A 26221-nucleotide genomic window follows, 5' to 3' on the forward strand; every position below is an offset into this window, starting at 1 on the left:
CTTTTTAGATTCGGTGCCTGGCCACCATCTACGACGTGTACAACAAGGTGGACGAGCGGTCCGTGGAGCTCCGCAGCTCCTACCTGGTGCCGCCCAACGTCCTGGAGACCAACCAGCCCCCCAACGAGCCCTACGACCAGGACATGTACGACGACGGCAAGCGCGGCCGCTACCCCGGAGGTGAGGTCACCTAGGTCACGGGTTCAAATACCGGCGGGTTTTTCTTTTTTTTATTTATTTTTTCATTTTGGAGGGAGGGAGACACGGTGGAGATGCCTTTGTTGGGACACTGCTTTCCGGTCGGACATTCTTTGACCGCATTCCTCAATGGTCCAGCAAAAAAAGCAGTATAGTAAAGCTGAATGCATTTGCGCTCATCACCGTAGAATCACAGTAATCAGACGATTTAAACTTAAATTCAAACACCGTCTTGCGTTTTTTCTTGATTTTTTTCGCTTTTTGCGATGCAGAAGGCGCTGGAATTTTATTTCGTTCCAAATTTATGTTGTTTTTTTATTTTCCTTATTCGTGCGCTACTCTGCTCGAAGCACCGGGGGGACGCGGGCCTTTTACCTTTAGGCTGCAAAGAGGGTGAGGACGAGCAGGATGAGCCAACGACCTTTATTTCTTTTTTTTTAGTTTTTATCCATCCCCTTCTCTTTACGTTAAAGAGGGTCCGGATTTGCACTGAGGGTGGATAGACACTGGGGGGCCTCGGCCGGCCGAGGGAGAGTGAGTGAGAGGGCGAGATAGCAGCAAGGAGAAAGACGGAGAAAGGCGCGTAAGCCCTTCGGAAACATTATCAGCCCCCTGCCGATACGGGCTGGGCCGGGCTGGGCCAGCGGCCCCGGCTAGGCTGCTGGAGGTCAGCCTTATGAGCGCCCCGACCTGTCCGTCGCTCTGTCTCTCTCGCACTCGCCAGCCGGGCCGCAGGGTGCGAGAGAGACAAGCCGCTTCCTTGGGGCTTGCTTATCCTGCCGGATGCCATCAGTCTGTGCAACACTGCGCCCCGCCACACTTCCTCGCTAGATTAGTTCCCACAGTGTAATGGCAGCCAAATCTGCCATAACTCCCCAACTAATCCCAACCTAATGACGCCGTTATTTTTTCCTCTCTCCCTCTCTCCCTCTCTCTCTCTCTCTCTCTCTCTCTCTCTCTCTCTCTCTCTCTCTCCCCCTCTCTCCCTCTCTCCTCCTCTCTCCTCTCTCTCTCTCTCTCTCTCTCTCTCTCTCTCTCTCTCTCTCGCTCGCTCTCTTTGTCCCTCGCCTCTCCTTTTAGTGCGAGCGCCGTTAAAATCTTACGCCAAAGTCATAACTACCCCTGCGTTTATCCCGCGGCTACTCCAGCGCGAGCATTTTATTAATCTTCAAGTCATTCCGGCCACATTGTAGTGGCCGCGCGCGGCCACAGTGACGAATTGGGGTGCGAAAAAGGGAGAAAGGGATTTTGTTGTAAAAATAACAAAAATGAGTCGGCGGATGCGTTCGAGGGGGTCGATGCTGCGCTGCTGTCCATCAGTGCGCCGCAGAGGGGGGCGTCCGAAGCGGTTCGCTGTCTCTCTCGCTCTGCCGCGGCGCGCCCACCCCTCGCACGCAGCGCTCTCTCTCGCTCTCCGGTCCGTGTAATGAAATTCCGCGCTGACCGCGATCATGCAGCCGTGGCCTCCGCAGCCTCTCCCCTCCCCCCCCCCCTTCCCCCTTTCCGGTCGCGGCCGGCCAGTCGGCCTAATAGACCTCCAAAGGGCTGCGCGGGGCTGCGCCTGTGTAGTGAGACCTCCTGGTGGGGTGACGTCATCAGCCACCGCACTGTTTAGAAAAAAAGGGTCAATTTATATTTACACCTTTCGAGCGAAGAGCGCGAAGAAAGGCACGCCCAGTGGGCCAAGACCGGTGGAGGCGGCCAAACCTCTAGACGCGTTTTGTGCTCCAGAGTGGCTAAATGGGACTCGAACCGGACGTGTACCAATGGATTGCTCTCCGGCGAGGAATCCATCGGAGGGGTCACACGTTAGGTTCGAGTCCCGTTTAGCGACTCTGGAGCTCGAAACGCGTCTAGAGGTTTGGCCGCCTCCACCGGTCTTCTGGCCCACTGTGGCACGCTTATCTCGGGGTTTCGACGCGAGGTTTTCTGGTTTCGGTCTAGTGCTGGCTCCGCGAGTGGGAGCGCGACGCGCAGAAATCCAGACACTGTACTCTGAGTGATACAGTTCGACGTGTAGGGACGGGGCTGAGGTACATCATTGGTTTCTGGTCACGCCCCCGGGGACGTGCGGCTCGACGTGCCGGCGGGGCGGGGCGGGGCGGGGCGGGGCGGGGCGGGGCGGGGCAAAACGAGGCCGCGGTGGGACTCCAGGACGCGACAGGTGTGGCGGGGAAGTCGGAAAAGGGTTCAAATCAAGGTCCGCCGCGAGAGGGCGGTGGTTGGCTGGCAAGACGAGGGGGGTGGGGAGATATTCAAAAGCAGGAGCAAAGGCAGTGTAGTAAGATTCGAAAGCAGTATTCAGTAAGATTTGAAGGCGTGTAGAGCGAGACACGAAGGGTGGAAGGCACTGCGGATAGGTGCACAGCAAGAGAGAGAACGCATCCCAAGGCACAGCAGACGAAAGAAACATGCGCCACACCCTGCACCCTTGCGTGTGTGTGTGTGGGGGGGGGGGGGACGTGTCAATCATCTGACGTGCTTTGCTTTGCTAATGGGCGCTACACGTGCACCGCGTGCGGGGGAGAGAGACGGGGTGAGGCGGGGCGAGGCGGTGCGAGAGAGAGGGAAGTCGCTCACCTTCGGACGTAGTGCAAACACGCACGCCGCATGTGTCAACGCGCGTCTGTCTAGCTCATCTCCCTCATCTACCCGGCCAGCCGTCGGGCCGGCTGCCGGCTGCCTTACCTACCTGCATGCACAGTGGGCCAGAAGACCGGCGGAGACGGCCAAACCTCTAGACGGGTTTTGAGCTCCAGAGTCGCTAAATGGGACTCGAACCTCTCCGAACGAGGAATGCATTGGTGGGGTTACACGTTTCGATTCGAGTCCTACTTAGCGACTCTGGGAGCCCCCCAGATTTTGACCGTCCCCACCGGCCTTCTGCCCCACTGTGCCACGGTTCCGCCGTGTCTCTCAGACGCCCGTCTTCTTCTTGTTCCAGATCCGTCGGCCGCGGCGCGCGCCTGCGTGGAGGCCGCGGTGCTTGTCGCGGCGCTGGGCGCGTCCCTGGTGCTGCAGGCGGTGTGGCGGTGAGCGGGCCGCTGCCCCCCGTCGTCGAGGCCATCCTGTCGGTGAAGCTGCCCGACCAGCCCGACCAGCCCGACCGCACGCAGCCGGGGGCTGGCTGGACCGCAGCGCGCCTCCAGACGGCGCTGAGGGAGAGAGAGAGCTGGCCGTCTCTCTCTGTCCTGGAACGGCGCCTCACCGCGCGACTCCGGCGTGCTTCTAGTGCCCCGGCCTGACTGCCGCGGCCTGACTGCCCCGCCCCCTCCACTGGCGGCTTGCTGGCCCGGCGTGCTGGCTGCGTCTCGTACTCCTCGCCCTGCTCGGCACCGTGCGCGGCCTGGCGCGGCACTGCCGCGGCCTCTTCCTGACGTCTTCCCGCCCTGAGCAACGCCGTCGGCCCCGCCCAAGCCCCGCCCAAGCCCCGCCCCGGTCGGGCCGCGAACGTGAATCTGAACCTGAATAACTAGCGGGCTGGTGCGCACCCTGTAAATTATTCTAATAGCCTTTCTTCGCCAATAAACACAGTTGTTGTTGTGCTGCTGCTGCTGCGGTTGTAAATAGAGTGCAGTTCGCCAACAATGCGCGCGCGCTGGCAAGGCAGCGAATCTACCATCGGGTGGCGGTAGCGCGGCGTGCACACATGATTTTGTAAATAGGCGCGTCATGTTGTTCACTTTTTTCGTTTTGTTTCTGTGCAATGGCCGTGAATTTTAAATGGTATTTGATGCGGCAGCGTCACCTCGCCAGGGGGACGGCTGCCTCTTTCCCCCGAGCTTCTACGGCGTGGCCAGCCAGGCCAGGCAGTCAGAGAGCTGTCGGCCGGCCCCCTGCCCTGACCCAACCTATCCACAAATTACGTCATCACAATCCCCCCTCTCCCCCACCAATTCAAGTGCTAGGCTAGGAACGCTCTCCCAACCTCCCCCCCCCCTGTCTCAAGATGACGTAATTTGTGGACGGCTGTGCCGCGCAGCCCGGCAAGGTAAATCGAAGAAAAGCGCTACGAAAGGGGAGCAATCGCTAGTCTAAGGTACAAACAAATTACGCCTTATTTTATTATTGATGTATAAAAATGTTACAATGTTATGTTGGCGAACTGTGACCAGCGCTGTATTTAGGAGGATGTGGCAATATCTAAAAAAGAAAAGTCAAAGGAAACTGATTGCCTGTATATACTTCGTCGTTTTAAGGTACTTCCAAACCATGGTTTGCGGTGTAGTGTTTCACTGAGGACCTACAGTGTCAAGAGTCGGCAGCTAAAATAATCTTTTTACGTTCTTAGCTACTGGTTATGTGTGCAAAGAAAGGCGTTAAGTAAACCCATTCAACTGACACAAGCAAGACTTTACCTTCAAACCAAAAAAAAAATCCCGTTTTCCTTTTTTTTACGCATGTCTTTAGCTTGGTTGTAGAGGATTGCGGTGCTATCTTCTTAAAATAATCACTATAGTGCTCGATTAACAATAGCTGCTATATTTTGTGGACTGGAACTGTTTGCCATTACGCATACTTGATGTAAATATATAATCTAACCAACCATTTGTGATTTTTATGTAAAAGTGTACGTTGTACATATAATGTATAAGTGTATATTGTATATTGCGTATGAAATGATATGAGTGAAAGTGTCTGTTCCGCGTGAAGAAAATTAGAGGCCGTCAGAGGCCCGGCGACCGCGAGGTCGCGAGGTGTTGGGGTGCCGAGAAAAAGGCAGAGTCGGTTCCTCTCCTTGGGAGTGTGTAGCAGGTGCGCCGGAACGCGTGGATGCGATGGAGAAGTGGCAGTCGTTCTGATGAGAACCTGACCCAGTTGTTGTGGGGGCAAGGTCAATATGATGAGGTTCAGGAGGCCCGTCGGGACGCTGCGAGCCTAGTCCCTCCGAGTCCCTCCACGCGCTCCGAGACTCCGAGGAGGCTTTCGACCGATCGAACGCCGTTCGAGTCGATTGCTGACGCTCCCACGACACTGCGAGATTTGCCGGTAAACTAGTTCTGAGTGGAAGATTTTATATTTATGAACCTGATTGGCTGAATTTATTTAGCAGGCGTGAATGTTTCTGATGAAAGTTTCTATTTGTTTCTCTGCATTGTGAATATAACAGGCATTTCCTCCAGGGAACATTGTTTTAATGTCTTATTGTTTCAAATTGACTATTAAGATTTGGGCATTACCGGAACGAAGTTAAATGTCCGGGCTATACTATAAAATGTAGGGACGAAAGGTTCACCAATAAAGTATGTTTGTTTAGTTCAAAGAGGCATGTATTCTTTCTCTCTCACACACACCTGCATTGGTACACAGCCAGCTGGTAACTACGAAAGTCAAGTTGCGACTACGCTCTACGCACACTACACAATCCTCCTTCTCTCTCTCTCTCTCTCTCTCTCTCTCTCTCTCTCTCTCTCTCTCTCTCTCTCTCTCTCTCTCTCTCTCTCTCTCTCTCTCTCTCTCTCTCACGGACGACAGAAAGACACCCGAACCGGGCCGAAGCCCGAAGCCAATCTTCTCCTTATGACTGCGAATAATCCGAAAAGGTCTTCCCGAAAAGTTTGTAACAACCGACATAAAGTCGCGGGGCGTTCGCCTGTCAGGCGAACACGCGTCTCGCGGGGGCGTCAGCCCGGCCGGCCCGGCCGACTGGTTCATATGCACGCCCCGCCCCGCCCCGCCCCGCCCCGCCCCGCCAAGTCACGGACGAGTTTGGAAAAGGCGGACGGGACGCGTTCACTGGAAAACGACACTATTCCCCGAAACGAGACGGCGGCAGCCGTGCGGTCCACTGCGCAGTCCAGCGTCGCGAAAGCCGGCTCGCATTATTTACAGAAAAAGACGACAAAATACAGGAGTGGCCCCTGGTTTTGGATGCGGGACGTGGCGTCTTTCAGTCCGGCCGCGCTGCGTATACTCCTTGCTGGGGCCACACTCCTTGCCCGGAGTCGGCGATACCCCGCGCGCCCCGCGGTCCGGGGTAGCGATGTCGTCCAAGGCAGTTCCAGGCTGTGCGTACGCCTCGGCGTATGCCTCCCAGCGATAAGTACGAATCGTGAAGTCACAACAAAACGAATGAAAATGAACGCGGAGCGGCGCGATGGTTTTGGACTCGGACTTCCGCGGGAGAGTCTAGGGGTTGAGGAAGATGAAGGACCAGTAGAGGATGGTGATGATGATGCAAAAGCACCAGATGCGCTCCAGCGTCCCGGCCAGGATCCGCCACTCCTTGCGGTTGCGCGCGTAGCTCAGCTCCAGCGAGTTCTCCATGTGCATGGCCTCGACGCCGGCCTCACGAGGCAGCGGCAGGATGGCCACCGAGTCCGAGTGCGGGCCGTCGGGGCCGTCGGGGACCGTCGGGGCCGTCGGGGTCGTCGGGGGCCTGAGGTGCAGCCACCTGAAAGACACCGAGCCAGTCACAGTGGGCGGCCGAAGCCCTAGACGCGTTTTGAGATCTAGAGTCGCTAAATGATACTCGAACCGAACGTGTGACCCCACCAATGGATTCCTCGAAGAGCAATCCATTGGTGGGGTCACACGTTTGGTTCAAGTATGGCGGGCTGCGACTCTGGAGCTCAAAACGCGTCTAGAGTTTTGGCCGTCTCCACCGGTCTTGTGGCCCATTGTGGAGCACCATCCAACTCCTTAATTTGGCCCTGCTTGGCGCTGCGTGCGGGTAATACACTCGGTAAGGTAATTAACGTTGATATCGAGGCCCCAAGAGGGCGCATTTTCGGTGTTTTGCAGTGCAGGCATGTTTCGCCCGGGAATGTGAACGGGTCTCGAGATAAAGATACTTCCCGTACGACCCGAGCCACGTCCGGCTGGGCCTCGGCGGAGAGGGAGAGAGAGGGGGGGGGAGTCCTCGAGAGGCCTGCTGCGCAAACTCGGGTTATGCCCGCGCAAATACGGCCAAGTGCCCCGCCGGGGCACTCTCTCTCTCTCTCTCTCTCTCTCTCTCTCTCTCTCTCTCTCTCTCTCTCTCTCTCTCTCTCTCCCTCCCTCTCTCTCTCTCTCCCGGGGCGCCCCGTGCGTGCGAGGGAGACAGACTTACGTTATCGATGACGCCCGCCGAGATCCAGCTGAGCAGGGGGTGCGTGAGGAGCAGCGAGACAGGCCAGCACACCGCGGAGATGCGGGGCGTGCGCACCACGTTCAGCAGCGACACGGTCATGAACAGGGTGACCGTCGCCAGCGAGAGCACGCACGTGTAGAACTTGACTGCAACACGAGCGTCACTCCGTCTCTCTCTGTCTCTCTCACACGCACTCGCGAGAGAGACAGACAACTAACCGATGTTGGGCGTGTGGTTGGTGAAGATGGGCACGAGGTGCGACATGAACAGCAGGGAGAAGGACAGGACGATGATGTTGATGCCCTGCAGCAGGACCTTCTCCGTGCGTTCGTAGGGGATCCAGAAGTTGGCCATTAGAATCATGACGCTAGCTAAAAAAATTGAAAAAGATTAGAATATTAAAGAGAAAACCATTTTTTTTTAAATTTTAAAATTAAAAAAAAATTTAAATTTTTTGAAATTTGCCAAAAATTGTACATTTTAAGATTTTCCAAAATTTAAATAGCTTTTTTAAGTCGGAAAACATTAGATCCACCCACTTGTGACAGGCGCGGCGATGACTTGGTGGTAAGCCGCGCCCATCCGCGTTGCCGTGACGGTGAAGCTCACGTCGACGTACCACTCGGGGCAGCAGGCGTACAGCGTCTCCTTCCTCTCGAAGGCCGTCTTGACCACGCCCCACGTGGAGCCTTGCACGTGGGGCTGCGGAGCGGGCCAAGCCGAATGGAGAGAGAGACGACAGTGATGGATAGCCCTCCTTCCCTTTTGTCTTTGCCCCGCTGTTCGATACTCTCAATACCCTCTCGATACCCTCGATACTTTTGATAATCTCGACAATCAATACTCTATTCAATCTCGACAATATCAATACTCGCGATACTTTCAATACTCTCGATTCTTTCGATACTATCTCGATACTCTCAATACTCTCGATTATTTTGATTCTTCCGATACTCTCGATGCCCTCGACACCCTCGATACTCTTGATACTCACGTCCAGAGTGAAGGTCTCGTTGTGCACCACGATGTCCACGTGGTTCTTGTCGTACACCCAGGAGCCCATGCGGAATTCGCAGGTGTGTTCGTCGTAGGGCCAGTGCGTCAGGTCCATGTCGCAGTACACCTCGAGGCGCGTCATGGGCACCCAGATGACGCTCCCGTCGTTGGTCACCACCATCTGGGACGTCTCGTAGTGGCTGGCCGACATGCCCGGGCTCGTCGCACTAAAAAAAAGAAAATTATTTATATTTTTTTAAATTTCTATTTTTTTTAAATATATTTTTCCGTTGGCAGCCCTGGCGACCCACCTATTGTACAGCATGATGTCCGGCTGCCACACCTCGTGGTCCGCGACGTGCAGCGTGCTCAGGTTGCCGTACTGACTGGGAGTCCACGCCAGCTTGGGGTCGGTCCAGAACTGCAACAGCGCCACGCTACCGCCCTACTGCTCAGAGATGCTCGTCGCAACCCCGAGGGAAAACGCAAAGGGGGCGGACGACTGTACTCTCAAGAGCAGCGGATTGCTTCGGCGACTGATTTTCCCTCATCTACGGTGCTGCAGTGTAAGCTACCCTACTGGTTCACTCACTCGTGAAGCACTCGTGAAGGACCTCTGGCCACGGTACTCACCATTTTGATCCACACGTCCAGCGACATGGTGCCCGCAAACTCATCCTGATAGACAAGAACAACAGCAATGTGAAGTCTGCTTCCGCTGCAGCAGGGCGCCCGGCCCGGCCCGGCCGGCCCGTCGGACTCACCACGCTGACGTGCTTGACCACCACCAGCAGGTCCACCTCGGTGTGGGCGTCGTGCGGGTGCGGCCGGGCGAACTTGTCGTAGCCCAGCAGCAGGTCGTGCTTCAGCCGGTCCGTCTGCGTCTGGTTCCACAGCGGCTTGGTGCGGCGCGTGGCTGCAACAGGCGGCCAGTTAGCGTTCCTGTTCGGCCACTCTAGAGCTCAAAACGCGTCTGGAGCTTTGGCCGCCTCCAGCGGTCTTCTGGCCCACTGTGCGTTGGACGCGGGGAACAGTTGGAGGATGGAGTAGCGGTGCTCGCCGGTACCGCGGGAGCGCCTGTCGTCGGCAGGGTAGGCAACACGCTGCGCACACCTGTAGCCGTGCGGCCTACCTGGCCATTACCATTAAGGGCTAGACCACAACTGATCGTACCGGGAGTTCCGTGGGGACGGCGTCGTGGCCGCGGACAAGAGCACTACTCACAGGTGAGCGGCAGCTCCGAGGTGGCGGTCGGCGTGGAGGTGGTGGTCGTCCTGGTGGTGGTGCTGGCCGGGGTGGCGGCCGCGAGGACGCCGTCGAGGAGGACCGCCGCCAGCAGCACCAGCAGCACTGCCTGGTTCGCCATGGCGACGCGTCGCGTCGTCGGCGTCGTCCTGGAGGCCTGGGGGCGCTCGACCCACGACACTGGAAGGGCAGACGGCTGCGTCGGCCTGGGGCTCTGTTAGGACACTGCGAAGGGTCTGGGTCACCGGGCTAAAGCCTCGGCCAAAGCCAGGGCCCAGCCGGCCAGCCCAGCCCAGCGGACACGGCTTCGGACTCCATCATCGCCAATTACTCCCCCCCCCCCCTCGACCTATCCGGACCTGCGTGGTGCCGCGCTGCAGCCTGTGTGCCCGCCCGTCTGGACCGCCCCGTCCACGCCACTCTAATGAAAAAGCGGCAACGCTCGCAGGATGCCTGCAGGATGCCTGCGATGCCGAAACAATGTATCGGCACTGTATATTGCTTTCCGGGATTCCGGGAAGCCTCCCCTCGAGCGCGCGCCGACGCGCCGGATCACCGATCTCTGTTATTCCACTTCTCTGGACCGGTGGCCTGGAAACATGCGACGCCCGGGGGGGGGGGGGGGGGCTTTCCCCCGGCCGTCTGCCCTGGAGGGGGCAGCCAGTCCACCAGATGCAACCGGCGGCAGCGCTTCAGAAATCGCATCGCGCGCCGATTGGTCGTCCGGCTGTCGACTCGGGATCAATAAAACGCCATTTTCGTCTCGGTGCTGTTTTCGTTCTTTTTTTTTTGTCTGTTTCCGCGGCGACTGGCGGCAGCGCACCGGCAGCGCCGGCAGCGCCGTCTCGTTTCTTTTTTTTTGTGAAAATCACGGAAAATGATTGACCGGAGTTTTTTTGCGTGCCGCTGTCACGCTGTCGCGGAGAGGTCGGTGCGTGCGACAGAGACAGGCAGCGCGCCCGTCTGTGCGCACGCGCTGCGGTGCCGCCATGGTGCCGCCATGGTGCCGCCATGGTGCCGCGGCCCCCTCGTCTCTGCCGCTCTGTCTCTCTCGCACAGCTGCGAATCGGCCCGAGCACTGCGAGGGGCCGTGGGGTGGGGCAGACACTTCTCATTCCTCGTCTCTCTCGCTCAGTCTTGAGAGAGTGTGGCGCTGGGGCAAAGCTTCTGTCTCTCTCGCACTCATGGGTTGTTGCGTACAGGGGAGCGGGAGGGGAGGGTCAGAGCATGTCGTCAGAGCGACGGAAAGATTTGAAAGAGTATCCACGTCACCTGGAAACACTGGCCGAGTAAAAGAAGAAGCGAAATCGAAAAGGTGGATTTCGTGACTCCGAAGTCCGACTCACAGTGGGCGAGAAGACCGGTGGAGGCGGCCGAAACTCTAGACGCGTTTTGAGCTCCAGAGTCGCTAAATGGGACTCGAACCGAAAGTGTGACCCCACCAATGGATTGCTCCTCCGAACGACGCATCCATTGGTGGGGTCACACGTTCGGTTCGAGTCCTGTTTAGCGACTCTGGAGCTCAAAACGCGTGTAGAGTTTTGTCCGCCCCCACCGGTCTTCTGGCCCACTGTGCGACTGCACAGTTGCAGTTGAGGCGTTGAGCCTCGTGGGAAGCGCGCTTGGTGGCGGCTGGCGCGCTGGCGGCGGGGTGTTGCACGCGGAGGGGAGGGGGTTCGGTTACAGTGGGGCTGGTCAGGGCGTTACAGCCGCGCGCCGCCCCGCGCCGCCCCGCGCCCTGGGCCTGGCGGGCTTTGGTGGCCGGCTGCCCTAACCTCTCCAGCGCCGTCAGCCTTCCAGCGCGCTCCCGGAAGGCGATGACAGCGCGCCGAGGACGCGTCTGAGGTTCGGTCTGAGGCGAGGCCCACACCCTGGTCACTCTCATCGGCCGGGGAAAGACAGAAGGCAGTCCGAGGACGGGCGTCCTTCGCGACTCTGGCGCCAAACGCACGGCGGGTCGTCGTGGAAGAGCGCAAGCACGGCGTCGGCCCACTGCAAGGATCTCGCCGACAAGCCAACACTCACCGAGTCGCAGCGAGCAGACGAGGCACAGCCGCTGGGAGGTGCGATGATGCCTGGACGGCCGATCGGCTGTGGCAGGGATCGTTATACTGAGCAGGATCGGCAGACGGTCCGGCGTCGCGCGAAGCAGCAGGCAGCCCTCCTGGACGAGTCCCGGACGAGTCCCGGACGAGTCCTGGACCGGGCACAGCTTGGCGGGGAGGCGGGCTGGCGGCGACCTGCGCAGGCGCGGCCCGGCCACCACGTGCACACCACCCCCAGGACCTCCATGCCCGGGGCCCAGGCACAACAGCCGCCGAGGCCAGCCCCTGTCCCTCATGCCCCTGCACAGTGGGCTAGAAGACCGATGGAGGCGGCCAAAACTCTAGACGCGTTTTGAGCTCCCGAGTCTCTAAATTGGGCTCGAACCGAACGTGTGACCCCACTAATGGATTGCTCTCCGGAATTCTTTGGTGGAGTTACACGTTCGATTCGTGTCCCATTTAGCGACTCTGGAGCTCAAAACGCGTCTAGTTTTGACCGTCCCCCACCGGTCTCCTGGCCCACTGTGCCCTGCCTCCCTGCTCCTGTCGCCTCTCCCTCCACGACTCTACAAGTCAAAGACAGAGTCGATATGCTTCACGGCGAGATGGGGATTATGTGGCTGCGACTTTACACCTTGGATCCATCAGACTGATTCCGCACGGCCGTCTAGTCCTGAGGCGTCCCGTGAGGGTGCGAGAGAGACAGAGCGACAGACGACCACCGCCACACACGCGGCATGCGAGCGTGACGCGAGCGAACCCCTCTCTAATCTTTTCCTCAGAACGGTTCCCTGCCCCCTTCCCGCCTTCCGGGATCGCCGATGCAGAGCAGCCGAGCCAGACGGTGGCTATCAGTACCAGTCGCCAGTCTTGGCCCCGGCCACAGCCAGCCAGCCAGGCGCAGCCAGGCAAGGACTCGCGTTCGACAGGCCGCCTGCTTGAAATGCGTGCCGTTGTGCACCGTGAGCCCTGACCAGCGCGCCGCCCTTGACCGCGTCCTCCAGGACGAGGACCTGCACCGCCAGCGCCATGGACAGCCTGTGGACGTACTGCGCCTTCCTGGCCGCCCTGGCCGTCCTGGTGCGCGGCGAAGAGGGGAGCGCCGCCAGCCAGGTCAGCCACGACCTCGTGATGAAGCTGCTGAACCACCTGGCGGAGAAGCGCGACCCCCTGGTGCGGCCCGACCTCAACGCCACCAACCTGGACGTCACGCTGGGCGTCAAGCACCTCACGCTGGTCTGTACTTGCACTGTGTCCGTCTCGCACCCACACGCCACATGAGTGTGAGAGAGACATCATGGCTGGGCTGCTGACGGTGGAGTGACGACGGTTCATGTTTCAGGACGAGAGGTACTCCACCATCAGCGTCAACGCCTGGATCAAGATGGTGAGTACGGTATTGTGCTGGGGCCAGTGTAGGCACGTGCTGTGTCCAAACTTCTTTCCAGCGAAACGGCGAGGTTGGCGTTGAAACCGGGTCCGGTGTGTGCTGTTGGCAGGAGTGGCGGGACACGCGGCTCGCCTGGGCAGACACGGAGGAGTTCAAGCCCATCATGATGATGCACTTGGAAAGCGGCTGGTACTGGAAGCCGGACTTTACGCTCAAGAATAGGTAAGCCCCCTAACCTAACCTGACCTAACCTAACCTAACCCAACCTAACCCGGCCGTTGCTTCTCGAGCCTGGCAGGCAAGGCCGCGACACTGCAGGACAGCAGCGCGCAGCTGCTGGTGTACCCGGACGGGCGCGTGACCTGGACGCCGTCCGCCATGCTGGAGTCGTTCTGCGACCTGGACTTGCGGCGCTGGCCCTTCGAGCAGCACGCCTGCACGCTGCAGTTCGGCTCCTGGACCCTGGACCGCGACGAGCTGACCTACGACAAAGTCAAAGTGCACCTGGAGGTAAGCGGCCGGGCCTGCTAGAGTCGTGGAACAGAGGCTAGGTTAGGCCTCCTCGGTAGCGAAAGGATGTTTAGCAAACCCAAACTGCTCATTTAATTATTTTTATTTCTACAGTTTCCTGGGCAGACGGGCGAGTATGTCGTGGACCGTGTGATAATTGACCAGGACTTGATGGTGGAGCAGTCCATTGACAGCGGGAGCCAAGAGTACGACCAGGTCGACTTCATATTCCTGGTTCATCGGGAGCCGGGCACTTACCGAGCCATCATCTTCACGCCAGCCGCAGGTCAGGTACACTCCGAGGGAAAACATTAATTAAGAAACGTGCGGCGAAGTGACGCGCTGGTGTCCTCATGTTGCAGTGGTCATTATCCTCTGCCTGTCTACGTTCTGGCTGCCGCCACGCGCGGGCGAGAAGGTAGTCCTGGGGGGCGTCAACGCCATGCTCATCTGCTTCTTCCTCATCTACTTCGCCCACAGCCTGCCGATACTCACGGACCAGACGCCGTTCATAGGTAGCCCAGTGGGCCAGAAGACCGGTGGAGGCGGCTAGAATTCTGGTCACGCTTTGAGCTCCAGCGTCTCTAAATGGGACTCGGACCGCACGTGTGACCCCACCAATGGATTGCTCTCCGAACGAGGAATCCATTGGTGGGGTCACACGCTCGGTTCGAGTTCCATTTAGCGACTCTAGAGCTCAAAACGCGTCTAGAGTTTTGGCCGCCTCTACCACCGGTCTTCGCGGGCCCACTGTGGGTGGGTGTCCTCGCAACCGCGCCCGCCAAACCCAACAAACACAGATCTGTGGTGCCCGCAGTGATGTTCTACTCGGCCAGCTTGTACCTGGTGAGCGTGTCGCTGGTGGCGTCCGTCCTGGTGCTCAACATATCGCGGCAGCCGCACGCCGCCAAGCTGCCGTGGGCCCTCATGAGCGTCCTGACGGGGCCGTGCGGCCGAGCCCTGCTCCTCACGGGCTACATCGAGCAGGTACTGTACAGTGACCGTCACTACCCCACGCGCGGACTCTCCCAGAGACTCCAGCGCGCGGGGTAGCGATGACGTTCGTGTGGGCGGGAAGCTTGAATATGCCTTGCCTGCCTGCTCGCAGATCATGGGCATGGACGTAGGGCCGTGCCGCGGCCGCGCGGGCAGCCGGCGGCAGGAGGAGGTGCCCGTGGTGATGCACGAGGAGCTGACGGAGACGCTCACGTTCGGGCAGCGGCAGGGCGACGCGGCGGGGCCCCAGGAGCAAGGAGAGTCCGGCAGGGCCAGCAGGGCCACGGGGGAGATCGCCTGCCGCAGCGTCAACCCCAACATGGACTGGCTGCTCCTGGGCGCCGCCATCGACCGCGTGCTGTTCGTCGTGTACTCGCTGCTGTTCGTCTGCCTCGCCATCGCCTTCCACCTCTAGGAGCCACGCCGCCTCACTGCCACGGCGTTTGTAACAGTGAGCGAACCAATAATAAAAAAAAAACGCCAGTTGTCTCATTTTTTAATTTAGTGAAAATTATTTTCACGCATGCCAGACGACACACTGTGATTGGTAAACGGGGTATGAACAATACAGCCAAAAGTGCCTTCAACACAAATGCCACAATTTATTTACAGTGAACCCTTCTCATTGAAAAGTGCTTTAGAAAAGTAGAAAAGTTCTACCGATAAAGCAACGGTAACATGATGATCAAAATTTACAGACATCACAAATTTGCATATCATTGTATATCACAATCAGTCAGTAATCTTACACTACTAAGACATGTACAATCACTTGCGTGTAGAAATAAACTATAGTAAGCACAAAAAAGTATGTACATTTAATACATATTCTATCCCATGACTCAAGTAACAATTTAATAATGAACATAGAAAGGCTAGTGGACATGATAATACAGTAATACAGCTACCTGGCTTGACAGAACACACATTAAAAGAATCAAAACTATGATACAAACACAAATGAAATTTCACAGAAAAGTATAAGCACCATACAACAACTATCTAGAAACCCATAAAGCTATTTGTGCAATTTTCTACTGCCTCCCTCCAATGGGATATGGGTCTGCATTGCTCATTGTTCTTCTTTGCTCAGCAGCAGTGCGATCATCAGGCCCAACAGCGCTTTCACCTTCAACAGGTGTAACATCGTCCTCATCATCAACAGTCACTTCATCATCCTCTGTTTTGAGAACTTTGATGAGCCCATGTTCATCCGCAAGCGGAAGTAGATCACAAATGAGTTGAGACTCTACAGTAAGGATGTATTCACATGTTCTTGGCTCCATTAGGTAGAGAGAAACTGACCCTGGACTTGGACTCTGATCTGGACACTTCAACTTAACCTACATAAGAGAAAATAATTAGGAGAATTTGCCAAAAATGAGACATAAAACACTGCAATTAGATTCAGCATACCTCAGTGTGCCTTGGACGCCCTGTCTTGTCACAAGGGGTGCCTCCAGAGTAAAAGTGGGATATCTGTTTGCGAATAGCAACAGGCTTTGGTTGTTTGTGGGGGTTTTGTTTGAGCCATTCTATATGACGCTCGGCATTGAAGAAGCCTAACTGTACAGTCGTCTTACTGCTAGAACCAGCGTCAATATGATACTGTTCTACATGCCTACCATAACAGAATTCATATTTCCACCAAGATGATGAACCCTGTAAAAGAATGGTATGATTTTAATAAAAGCTAAAACCAAATTGTTACCTCATAAAATACTTTTTTTTTTTTTTTTGAGGAGGTACTTACACCTGTGAGACACCTTTTTCCAGACAGAAAGTCTTGAGCAGGTGTAGTATCAGCTGGAGTTCGTGTATTCAGGAGAGGAGGAGATACTGTGTCCTCAGTGTCTAACATCTCAACAGGAAGGATTTCGACATGGACATGTTGCTCGCCATCCTGTTTAAATAAAGAAATAGGATTTTATGTAGAGACATGAATATAAATGAATTTAACATTAGTCACATTTTTGCTGAGCTCCTGGTAATAATTTAATTTTTGATGTCTGCAATCCTATACCTTACCATTTGTTCACGAAACAAAGCAAAACACATGAAAGACCAAACACATTCAGGAAAACAATCAAAGTTAATATTACCATGCAGAAGGACACATATTTATTTACATGCACAGGAAAAGACAATATCATGCATATGTGGCAGAAACCATAGATAAATCACTTTGTTAAAAACCCTCCATCGCTTTGTGAGCGGATTTACTAGCAACTATTACGTACATCAAAGAGCCATCACCACAATTCACAAGCAAATTAGATATGGATGGACATCCCAGGGTACATATATTATTTATGTGAAAGTATAAAGAAATTTATTTTCATAACAAGTTATCTAGGGGCAAAATTTTAAAATGATCCATTTATTACTAAAAGGTGAAGGGTAAAAAAATTGTAAGAACAAAAAGCAAAGTGCCTTGCTCCAGAATCTTGACAGCAAAATTTCTTATAAATGAAAGCATGCCGCAGTCAAAAATTCTCCACCACAGAAACTTGAATCTGTAAAACAGTAATGGATTTTCAGGACTTACACATGGTGAAACCAAATTTCTGCCAACGGTTAATCAAATTAAGAGGTTGCTACAAAAGCCACTAGGGATGTACAATCACTCAAAAATAAAGGAAACACATCATCAACCAAAACAGATAAGGACAGATATTTAATCCCAGGAAAAGCCATTACCAAGCAAAGCACTAAATTCTGTACAATGAGAACAGGAGGACATCAGAGAGTTAGAAATTAAAAGGAATTTAAAGAAAATTTAACATCAATGAGGAGATGAAGAATTACTGAATAAGGTCTCGCAAAGGTTGTGGTCATGAATTTCCTTAGTGAAGGATACATCATCCCCACACTTTAAGAATGAATAACAAGTGGGACAAGTAGTGCAAATAAACAGGCCTGATTGTTCAACACCAACCTGTCCAACATCAACCGAAACTGCATAAATTTTCTTCTGACCATCATCCTGTTGAAAAAGTTAATGATTAGTTTCAATATGAAACACTGTGCTTTAGCTAAAACTTGTGCATAAAAACAAACACAAACAGCCTCTTGATAAACTAAATAAAAATCGTTTTTAAACGAACTAAAATCTCAATAACACAACTGTAGTCATAATACAGAGTGGTAAGAAATAGGTGGAAAAAGACAATTGAAGATGTAGCTAACCACATGCATCTTTCAAGATTCAAATTAAGTAAATAAAAGCATGAGAAAGTACGCCCTTTCTCATGATAAAAGCAAGTTCCATGCATGCAGGCAAAAGTTTTTAAAACAAAATGAGGCCAATAATGATCCTTCCATTGCCCCTCATTCATCACCAAAAAGTATTAATAATACAAAACTCACTGGTGCTTTGGTATGTCGCAATTTTAAGCTCTCGGCCTCCAGTTGTAACAGATTCCTGGGCTTTTTGGGAGAAGAATCTAGAGCATGACAGTTTATGATGTTTTCACTTGTTGTTTGAGGCCTATCAAAGAAAAAAAGCATTTTTAGTTACAGACATAACAACGATCATACATCACCAATAAAATCTTCTTGCTTACTTGTACTTGGGATGCTCACAAAGCAGCTGAGACAAGACAATTGCCTCATATTCACAAATTGAAGTTTCTTTAAATGAGTAAACTTCATGTTTCCCAGAGTGATAACAAACATAAAGAACCCGAGTGATGCGAGGCTTGTCATTAAGGTCACACAATGTACCATCTACGACCAGGAAAAAATAGTCACCAATGAAACAACAACAAATATTAATTGAACCCAATAAATGACAGTAAGAGGTCATTTTTACCAGTCATGTTGATTTGGAAATAGGGCAAATTGAGACCATCAATTTTCTTAGTGGGTAAATCTTTCGAGAAAAATACTTTCTCTCCATTCTCATCAGTCTTTTGAAGCTCTTCATCTGTGAGAAATAAAATTGAAAGATGAAAAATAGAAGTGCACAAAAGTTAAAATGTTGAACAAAGTAATACATACGAAGAAGTCTCGTCATTGAAGAGTCCCAGCGCCCTAGGATGTATTCCTGTAACTTCACTTTCTTCCCTTCTCTTTCTTCATGGTATTGACGAACGTGAAGACCATGACAAATCTCATAGGTCCAATATGATTCCGGCTAGAAATGAAACAATAAAATTTGGTAAGCATCACTTCTTTGAAATAATTAACACTCTACGCCCTCACACAATTTGAGACAGCAATACTAGTCCCATTTACCTTGTAAGAACACGCTGTTTGTAAAAACAAAGGCAGTAATAGGTGTAAAGGATTGGGACCGGTGTAAAGCTCCGCTTCACTCTGAAAACCGAAAGTGGATAGAATTATGAATTGTAGATTTCGTTACACTGACATCATCCAAAACTGTACCTTTGGTTTGTCGTGAATTTCTGGCAGGAGACATTGATACTTTTCGAGATTTTCAGTAGTTACAAGCATAGACTCCGTACCAGGGAGCTCCTAAAACAAGCAGAGAATACGGCTGAAGAAATTAAATCATTCAGCATAACCTTCAAGACCTGCAGGAACTTAAAATATATGTTTCAAGACGTGAAGATTAGATCAGCAATTTTCAAAGGTCTATCAACCTCTGAACATAATTAGAAAAAAATACTTTCAAACTATGAAGCATAGCTCTAGGCAAACAAAGCACAGCACACGACAAAGATATGACAACAGACGACACCATTGTCAACATACCGGTATGTCACCCGCTCCTGGCCAATTGATTTTAAAAAGGATTGTGTCATCGAACGGTCTAGTATCGAAACACCAAGCAAAACCGCCCAAAAGAATGAAAAACGCGAAAATTGGAATTGAAATGGTTCGAGAACCCATTTTCCTGACAGATCTTAATGAATTCGTCCAACGTCGTCCGTCTCGTCCTCGTCGTCGTCACATTTCGTTTTCGGTTCGGGTTCGGGTTCGGGTTTCGTTTCGTGCTTCGTGTGCTCTTCCCGTTCGCTGTCGGGACTCGGGGAGGCGACGGTGGCGCGCTCTAACCTATCAGCCCGAACTACATCTCACAGCAGCCGACACTACGAAATCGATCAAATTTCGGTAGTTGGAAGTCGTAAAAACGAATCAAAGCCATTTACGAAACCAAGACACGTTTTTCTTCCAAACAAAAACACTTTGTTTCGACTGAAATCTTTTTTAAGAGAGAAAAGAGTGAAATATCAAACTAGCCTCGCGCTAGGTTTCTGACACGTTTTACCCCCACCAAGAGCAAAACCTTCTGCTCAGCTCCTTCTGCTGGAAAACAAATACACTGTGCAGACTCCCTGTCGTGACAGGAAAACATAATCGATGAATAATTGTCATTTCATACCATTTGGGACAGTTGCAGTCTGACATTTTCCTAACTATCTAAACAAAGTCCAGCCGAAATGTTCTCTCTGCGCGGTATTGTCCCGTCCACACAGTGCTGACCAAGGTAAAGGAAACAACAATTTTGTTGTGGTTTTCTGCTGCATTATGGCCTTAACAATTAAGGTTATTGTTTACTTGTTGCAGCTCTATCTGTGAATCACAATGCCTATTTATGAGCATGTGCCAAATGGTCACGAAGGCCCGTCGAATCTCTTGAGATCAAGACCGCACCCACCGAGGAAAGCATATGTAAGATTTATAAACACCAGCAACACTCCTGTTACTGTAAAATGGGTGGATTTTGATGGGAATCTCAAAACTTATCGAACACTCAAGGAAAATGAATATTTTGACTGTGATACATTCCAAGATCATGCCTGGGTTTTCAGAGAGTACCCATGGCACGATCCTATGGTAAGCAAAGTGGTTTGCTTGTGCATGCATATAAAAGTAATAGTTAAAGCTTTACATTATGAAATTTAATGCTACTGACTCTGTTACAGCATGTTGCCAATAAAGAGGTGTTCTGGCCCAAATCAGCCTTTGTCATGTTAGAAGGAAATTATATTCAAAAGCGGTCTTCAGTGAAAATTCACAGGCCGCTAGTATCTCTTCTTACTCTTGCTGCACGAGCTGTTCGTAACAGATTAAGATATATAATGGAGCCCTTCTGCTTGGAAATACCTTTCCTTTTGCAGGTACAAAAATGGTATTTATGATGAGATTGTCACAAATTTTTATTGTTTATTTCATGCTCAAAATGATAAATCTTTTCAGACAATGCTTGTTAGGCTCATGTTGAAGAGTTGGGAAGTCTCTCCAAAACGCCTAAATACTCAACTAAATGTACCTGAAGATCCAGAAAATATTATTTTGAAGAGTGATTTGGATGACTTTCAGTTGAATATTCTTTTCATTGTAAGTGTATGTGGTGTGGCAACCGCAAGGAAAACATGAAGCCTTGTTAACACTGATTCCAAATTTTTAATTGAATTACCTCTTGCAGAGTTACAGACTTTCCCTGCATGCCCGGAAACTTTTATCATTAGCAAGAGAAATGAAAGGTAATGGTAATGTTCGTGCCACCATTATCGGCCTTTTGGAAACAATGATCTGTGCTCTGGGCTATGAGGAGCAGCATAATGCCCCAGAGATGTATTCAAGGAAGTTAGCACCTGTCATCTGGAAGCAAATAATTTTCCTTAGAGTGTAAGTCTGGTTGCCTGATTTGATTTTTATTGATTAAGTTGCCTAAGTATGCCTCAAGTTTTTTATTTTTAAATTGTTTTTAGGCATTTGGATAATTTGCAAGCGTGTTGTCCTCTTGAAGAATTGGACCAAGATCGATCATACTACTATTATTTTCTTCAAAGATTGGTGGAAAGAAGGCGTCGCTTTATGCCAACTGACCATCGAAATTCACTCCAAAAATATCATTGGGAACAGCTATGTCTACTAGCAGGTGATCCGCAGTCTGAAAGCTTGCGGGTGAAAGGTGACCTAGCATATGACATTCCCGAACTCCTACCTCTATGCCAAAGAACAGAGTGGGAGTGGATTGATTTAAGGCGTATGCAGCTAAGGCATCATCCCAAACCAGAAATTGTCAAGATGTTCATAAGTGTGACTTCACAAATGCTTGCAATAACAAGCAGACTTGAAAATATATTCCAGGTCAATTCCAAATTTGAAAAAGTTCATCATGAAGTCTATTAAGAAATGTGGTGTCAGTAGAACTAATAAGATAATTTATTTCAGGTCCTTGGCTTTTTCCATTACCGTCTCACAGGCCAGCAGCTGACAGAGGAAACTATAAGTGAAGAGGAGGAGCAGCATCCTGCCACAGCAATCTGAAAGGTGAATAATTCACCTCAAAATCAAGAGACTGTTTTGATGAAAGGCACTTTTGAATTAACTAGAGACAAAATTATGAATTTAATGTAGCAAAGATTACCTTTGTATCCATCTGGCCCATATTGAATTTTGCATAAGTTGGCTTGAATTCTATGTGGGTCAGTAAACTAGTGAAATTATTTGTATTGCTCTTTATAGACATCTTCCTCATTCATATGTTGTGGTATCTGCCCCAGCACTGCCCATTCCCAAGGAACCCCAATGTCTCAGATATGTAATTGTGATCTTTTTAGTTTTTAGTCATGCATAGTTTATGCACTTTTATTGATGTCATGTGATAAATGCAACTCACTAATATTTTTGTGATGATTATGTTCTTCTTGGTACCACTAACGCAAATTTGTAAGACTGTAGAGGAAAAAGAAGTTTTCCCTATTTTCCTGACAATGATGAATCTAATTGAACTATGATATTTCTTCATGCCAGTATTGACAGTAGTTATTGAAATGTATTGTTGGTTCCATGTAGCGTACTTATAATATTGTGAATGTTTCGATGACCACTGGTTCATCAAAATGGTTCATCCCCTGTATCTCCGGAGCATTGATGTAAACTTAAGTAGCAATCACCTCAACTGCTTCAGTATAGATTTACCACTGTTCATTTTCTATTGTTTCAATCATTAATCATTGCTTGTATTGTGGATGCAATTAGGTGTAAAAATAGACCTTGGTCTTCCCTCGTTTATGCTGACATAGTTTGTTAATAAATTTATTGTTTTTACCGCCAAGTTCGGGTCTTTAACTCTGCTAACACCATTTGAGACTCGGAAGTCGATGCAACTAGCGAGTGAACCTGCGCAGGGCGCGTCTTCGAGCAGACACGTCACGTCTGGACACGTCCGAGGGTACTTGCCGGTACCCCTGCCCCCGCCCCCCAGTATTCGCACGCAGCCTCAGGCAGGGGGGCGTACGACAGGCCGGCAGGGCGAGGGGATGGGTGGGGTTAGACGTCTCGGCTAGCTCAGCACACGCCGGTCATCGTCACACAAACCTGTTGAGCGAGGCGAAGTGTGCTTTAATCTCGTTCGTGCTGAATCTCGACTTGTTCTCTATGGCCGTTGACTGACCATGGCCCTGCTGTCGAAGTGCAAAATCTGCCTTTTGTCTTTCGAGGATAGCGAAAGACAGGTGCAGATGGGAGACGATGTCGACGAGACCTTCAAGACGCTGTCGTTTAAGCTGCTGTCGATCGGCTTTTTCCAGGTGTGTAGTGCTCACTGCGTGCCGGCTCGGCCTGCCTTTGTGTCTTAACGCCCCCGTCGTGGGAACAGCTTCGAGCTTGAGTTGTCTGTGAATGTAAACACACGGCGGGGGCAGTGTGGAATGGGGCACCTCCGCGCCTCTTAAGGAATGTCCAGTGTCAGCACAGTCGCTTATCAGTCTTAATGTTTTGAAGGGCGGGGTCGACAGTGAGGTGCCTTGCCATCTCTGCCCTTGGTGTGCTGCTCGAGTTGAAGATGCCTATGATTTGCAACAGCGGTGCATAGAAGCCAGCAAGGTCTATAAACAGAAGAAGAAAAGGACTGTTGGACCAGTTAAGGTAAACTAACATGTTTTGGTTGTTGTTTTTGCTTTCATGATATTTTTCTGTAATTTGCAGATTTTTGATATTTATCCTTGTTTCCTGCATTTTCAGGATTCAAATACTGTGGAAACGTTGCCCGAGGAGGTGACAAGCCTGACAACGAACATTCTACCAGGGCTCATTAGAATATCCAAAGTGGGTTCCTACAATGCTAAAACAGTGTCTCACATTATGGCAGGAGCGCATGACATGTTTGTCAGTGTTCGAAACCTTTCGTCCTCCCTGAAGCAGAATGCAACGCTTTTGGCTAGTGCTGTTCAGTTCACAGAAACTACTCTCTCATTCATCATAGTGTTTCTGTCAATGAATAAAGTTTCATCTACCATGGAAAAAAGTGCTGAAGCAATAATGGAAGAAGCTAAAATGTGGAAAACAAAATCTGCTATGCTTAGTGACGCTGCAAGTTTTGTTGAGTGTGTGTCCCCGATGAAGGTAAAGTCACCTAGAGAACGTCCTCCACCCAAAAACATGCAGAAAATTGTTGAAAAACTTGCGCAAATTGGTGAGGATCTCCAGCAGAGGTCAAAGGATCTGCAGGAGGTTGAAGAGAATCTTGAACCAGACACAGAGGATAGAAATCAAGCTGCTGAGGATCTCCCACCAGATTCAGAAGACATTCAAAATCCCCAACCAAATCCAGAGAATCTCTTACAAAGTCCAGAGAATCTCCAACAAAATCCAGAGGATCTACAGAAATGTAGAGAGAATCTCCAACAAAATCCAGAGGATCTACAGAAATGTAGAGAGAATCTCCAACAAAGTACAAAGGGTCTCCAGCAGAATGCAGAGGGTCTCCGGCAAGATTCAGAAGCAGAGGACGTGCAGCAAAGTCATGAAAATTCACAGGATCTGTGCAAAAAGACGAATGATCTCCAGCGTGGTGAAGAGGTACTTCATGAAGATATCACAACTGTGCCCTGTGACCAAGGGACTAGTACCCAAGTCTCAATTCCTGATAATTTTGAGATTGCAACTGATCTGTCCCTAGCTAGACCTCATGAACCAGGTGTAAGTGAATCAGAAGACATTACTGAGTTGGCAACTCTTGAAGAACAATCTCTCCGACGAAGCTTACGAAATAGGTCAATGGTAGACACGCTAGTCTATTGGCCCAATTTTAAGAAGCAAGTTGCATGTGATAAACTGCCCACTCCAAGTTCTAAACCTTGCAGTTCACCAACCCTGACATCCACTCAGGCTTTAGATCGCCTACTTCTAAGGAGAGACGTAGATTCTGAATCTGATACTGGAAGCAATGAAAAGTGGGCCATTGTACACAAAAGAAAGTCTTCACTTCAACTTGAGTCTCGGAAAAGGAGATCAGGGGATCAAATTGGATCTGATGTCTCTTTACCTGCTACAGACTGCGCTTCAGTTGAGAATCAGTGTGAATCCACCCAAGAGGGAACAGAAAAAAATAGGATAAGGAGAGGAAAAATTCAACACATTGACAAGTTGAAAACCATTCCAAGAAGTTCAAATGTAAAGACTGAAGCTGTAAGTAGTGACAATCAAAATATTTCTGGTGATGTAGACCAACAAGGACTTGATAAAAATTTTGTTGAGTCTAATGGAAAAGCAGAAACTAATTCAAGTCTCAAAGTAAAACTTTTCTCACCAAGGACTAGGACTTGCAATATATGTGGAAAAACTTTAAAATGCACTAGAAATTTACGAGCACATATGAATATGCACACTGGCTCATCTCCTTATCAGTGTAGTTTTTGCCCTAAACTGTTCACTTCTAGTTGGAATCGTATTCAACATGAACGTGTGCACACAGGTATAACACCTTACAAGTGTGATTTATGTAAAGAGTCTTTCAGGTACAATGTATCACTCCGTCATCACAAATTGAAAGCACATGATGGTATGTGAAATTCTAATCTGTCATTATGTACATATGCATCCTATGCATATTTCAGTAAAATCATTTTTCAAAATTGAGAACTTGGTGACCTTCTGTTTTATTTATTATTTCCTTTGTTTAAAAAGCCAATTATGAGTATAATTTGCATGTATTTGAGCCAAGAATATAGTTAAGTTATGCAGTAATTTCTTTGTGTAGTTATCAATGGTCGTACCCCCAATCCATTACATAGAGCAAGCATGACAATAAATAATTGAAATTGAAAAAAGTAGTGAAGGGTGATGAGGAATCACGAGAGCCCCTACAGTATCCACAAATGTCTCACTAACGCACCCACTAAAGCTCTCACACATACAAGTCCTTATCAAAGTGGACGTCTAGAACTAGAGACGCGCTCGAGCGCCTGCAGGTACGCAAACCTCCCTCCAGCACGCACGCGTGTGCGCGTGTTGCCTACCCAGCGAGGGGCTCCGGCAGCACAGTGGGCCAGAAGACCGGTGGAGGTAGCCAAAATCCCGGACGCGTTTTGAGCTCCAAAGTTGCTACATGGTACCCGAACCGAAACGTGTGACCCCCACCAATGAATTGCTCTCCGAACGAAGCCATTGGTGGGGCCACACGTTCGGTTCGAGTCCGTAGTGACTCTGTAGCTCAATACGCGTCTAGAGCTTTGGCCGCCTCCACCGGTCTTCTGGCCCACTGTGCGCAGGCCACTCACAAGAACGTCCACCCCGGCAGCGCGGCCAGGCCTGGCGCGGCGGCCCTGAGTCCCCTGGGCGCCACCACCTGCTTGGCGGCAAGGACGGCCGTGGCCAGCGCGGTGTCGCTGAGGTCCAGGACGGCGCCGTCGCACGACGCGAGTACGGCCAGGTCCACGGGGTCGACGGCGGCCTCGCTGCCCGTCAGGCAGACCTCCGGGCCGGCCGCCAGGTTGTCGCGCACCCACTGCGGGTCGTCCGACGTCACCACGAACACCACGTCGGCCTGCTTGGACCGGAAGTGCGCCA

General features: G+C 51.1%; 5 protein-coding genes across 8 annotated transcripts; 3 read left to right on the plus strand and 2 right to left on the minus strand.

Moving 5' to 3' along the window:
• Positions 1–5895: 5895 nt before the first annotated feature.
• Positions 5896–9632, minus strand: LOC117654450 (acetylcholine receptor subunit alpha-type acr-16-like). Its single transcript, XM_034401087.1, has 9 exons — positions 9491–9632; positions 9031–9182; positions 8900–8944; positions 8578–8687; positions 8265–8493; positions 7810–7972; positions 7489–7641; positions 7246–7416; positions 5896–6632 (listed from the first exon to the last, which is right to left on the minus strand). Exons 1-9 carry the CDS (start codon positions 9630–9632, stop codon positions 6328–6330), a joined length of 1470 nt encoding a protein of 489 aa, XP_034256978.1. The 3' UTR covers positions 5896–6327.
• A 2775-nt stretch (positions 9633–12407) lies between these two features.
• On the plus strand, positions 12408–14952 carry LOC117647891 (acetylcholine receptor subunit gamma-like). 2 transcript variants are annotated; one of them, XM_034389873.1, is made up of 9 exons: positions 12408–12792; positions 12899–12943; positions 13056–13168; positions 13237–13264; positions 13394–13456; positions 13571–13742; positions 13819–13971; positions 14274–14443; positions 14565–14952. In XM_034389873.1, exons 1-9 carry the CDS (start codon positions 12586–12588, stop codon positions 14865–14867), a joined length of 1254 nt encoding a protein of 417 aa, XP_034245764.1. In that variant the 5' UTR covers positions 12408–12585; the 3' UTR covers positions 14868–14952. The 2 variants fall into 2 exon arrangements, with proteins under 2 accessions (XP_034245764.1, XP_034245758.1); XM_034389867.1 differs by having other exon boundaries at positions 13237–13456.
• A 78-nt stretch (positions 14953–15030) lies between these two features.
• LOC117647873 (endoplasmic reticulum lectin 1) lies at positions 15031–22888 on the minus strand. Of its 3 annotated transcripts, none has more exons than XM_034389858.1 (11): positions 22751–22888; positions 18842–18931; positions 18692–18772; positions 18455–18590; positions 18267–18380; positions 18019–18181; positions 17822–17942; positions 17391–17438; positions 16206–16355; positions 15869–16114; positions 15031–15795 (listed from the first exon to the last, which is right to left on the minus strand). In XM_034389858.1, exons 2-11 carry the CDS (start codon positions 18908–18910, stop codon positions 15487–15489), a joined length of 1437 nt encoding a protein of 478 aa, XP_034245749.1. In that variant the 5' UTR covers positions 18911–18931; positions 22751–22888; the 3' UTR covers positions 15031–15486. The 3 variants fall into 3 exon arrangements, with proteins under 3 accessions (XP_034245749.1, XP_034245737.1, XP_034245741.1); XM_034389846.1 differs by lacking the exon at positions 22751–22888 and adding an exon at positions 19172–19392; XM_034389850.1 differs by lacking the exons at positions 17391–17438; positions 22751–22888 and adding an exon at positions 19172–19392.
• Positions 19520–22487, plus strand: LOC117647904. The gene is made up of 7 exons (XM_034389882.1): positions 19520–19907; positions 19988–20257; positions 20347–20541; positions 20621–20761; positions 20850–21052; positions 21136–21517; positions 21602–22487. The coding sequence occupies exons 2-7, from the start codon at positions 20006–20008 to the stop codon at positions 21695–21697; spliced, it is 1269 nt and encodes a 422-aa protein (XP_034245773.1). The 5' UTR covers positions 19520–19907; positions 19988–20005; the 3' UTR covers positions 21698–22487.
• LOC117647863 (zinc finger protein sens-like) lies at positions 22615–25399 on the plus strand. Its single transcript, XM_034389836.1, has 3 exons — positions 22615–22962; positions 23156–23299; positions 23396–25399. Exons 1-3 carry the CDS (start codon positions 22828–22830, stop codon positions 25220–25222), a joined length of 2106 nt encoding a protein of 701 aa, XP_034245727.1. The 5' UTR covers positions 22615–22827; the 3' UTR covers positions 25223–25399.
• Positions 25400–26221: the final 822 nt, after the last annotated feature.

Source organism: Thrips palmi, unplaced genomic scaffold, assembly GCF_012932325.1.
Source record: "Thrips palmi isolate BJ-2018 unplaced genomic scaffold, TpBJ-2018v1 HiC_scaffold_10, whole genome shotgun sequence".
In the NCBI taxonomy this organism is placed as follows: domain Eukaryota; kingdom Metazoa; phylum Arthropoda; class Insecta; order Thysanoptera; family Thripidae; genus Thrips; species Thrips palmi.

Bases quoted from the DNA above. Each gene is read 5' to 3' on its own strand.
- LOC117654450 (XM_034401087.1), bottom strand. From the start codon at position 9,632: ATGGCGAACCAGGCAGTGCTGCTGGTGCTGCTGGCGGCGGTCCTCCTC. The intron at 7,973-8,264 runs GTGAGTATCAAG...CCCGCTCCGCAG, and splicing joins ACGAGACCTTCACTCTGGAC to CCCCACGTGCAAGGCTCCAC. The intron at 6,633-7,245 runs GTCTGTCTCCCT...AAACGCGTCTAG, and splicing joins GGGCGTCATCGATAACGTAA to GGCTTCGGCCGCCCACTGTG.
- LOC117647904 (XM_034389882.1), top strand. From the start codon at position 20,006: ATGCCTATTTATGAGCATGTGCCAAATGGTCACGAAGGCCCGTCGAAT. The intron at 20,542-20,620 runs GTACAAAAATGG...AAATCTTTTCAG, and splicing joins AAATACCTTTCCTTTTGCAG to ACAATGCTTGTTAGGCTCAT. The intron at 21,053-21,135 runs GTAAGTCTGGTT...AATTGTTTTTAG, and splicing joins CAAATAATTTTCCTTAGAGT to GCATTTGGATAATTTGCAAG.
- LOC117647891 (XM_034389867.1), top strand. From the start codon at position 12,586: ATGGACAGCCTGTGGACGTACTGCGCCTTCCTGGCCGCCCTGGCCGTC. The intron at 13,972-14,273 runs GTAGCCCAGTGG...TGGTGCCCGCAG, and splicing joins GGACCAGACGCCGTTCATAG to TGATGTTCTACTCGGCCAGC. The intron at 14,444-14,564 runs GTACTGTACAGT...GCCTGCTCGCAG, and splicing joins TCACGGGCTACATCGAGCAG to ATCATGGGCATGGACGTAGG.
- LOC117647863 (XM_034389836.1), top strand. From the start codon at position 22,828: ATGGCCCTGCTGTCGAAGTGCAAAATCTGCCTTTTGTCTTTCGAGGAT. The intron at 22,963-23,155 runs GTGTGTAGTGCT...AATGTTTTGAAG, and splicing joins TGTCGATCGGCTTTTTCCAG to GGCGGGGTCGACAGTGAGGT. The intron at 23,300-23,395 runs GTAAACTAACAT...CTGCATTTTCAG, and splicing joins GGACTGTTGGACCAGTTAAG to GATTCAAATACTGTGGAAAC.
- LOC117647873 (XM_034389846.1), bottom strand. From the start codon at position 19,309: ATGGGTTCTCGAACCATTTCAATTCCAATTTTCGCGTTTTTCATTCTT. The intron at 18,773-18,841 runs GTACAGTTTTGG...TTCGGTTTTCAG, and splicing joins AAATTCACGACAAACCAAAG to AGTGAAGCGGAGCTTTACAC. The intron at 16,115-16,205 runs GTAAGTACCTCC...ATTCTTTTACAG, and splicing joins GAAAAAGGTGTCTCACAGGT to GGTTCATCATCTTGGTGGAA.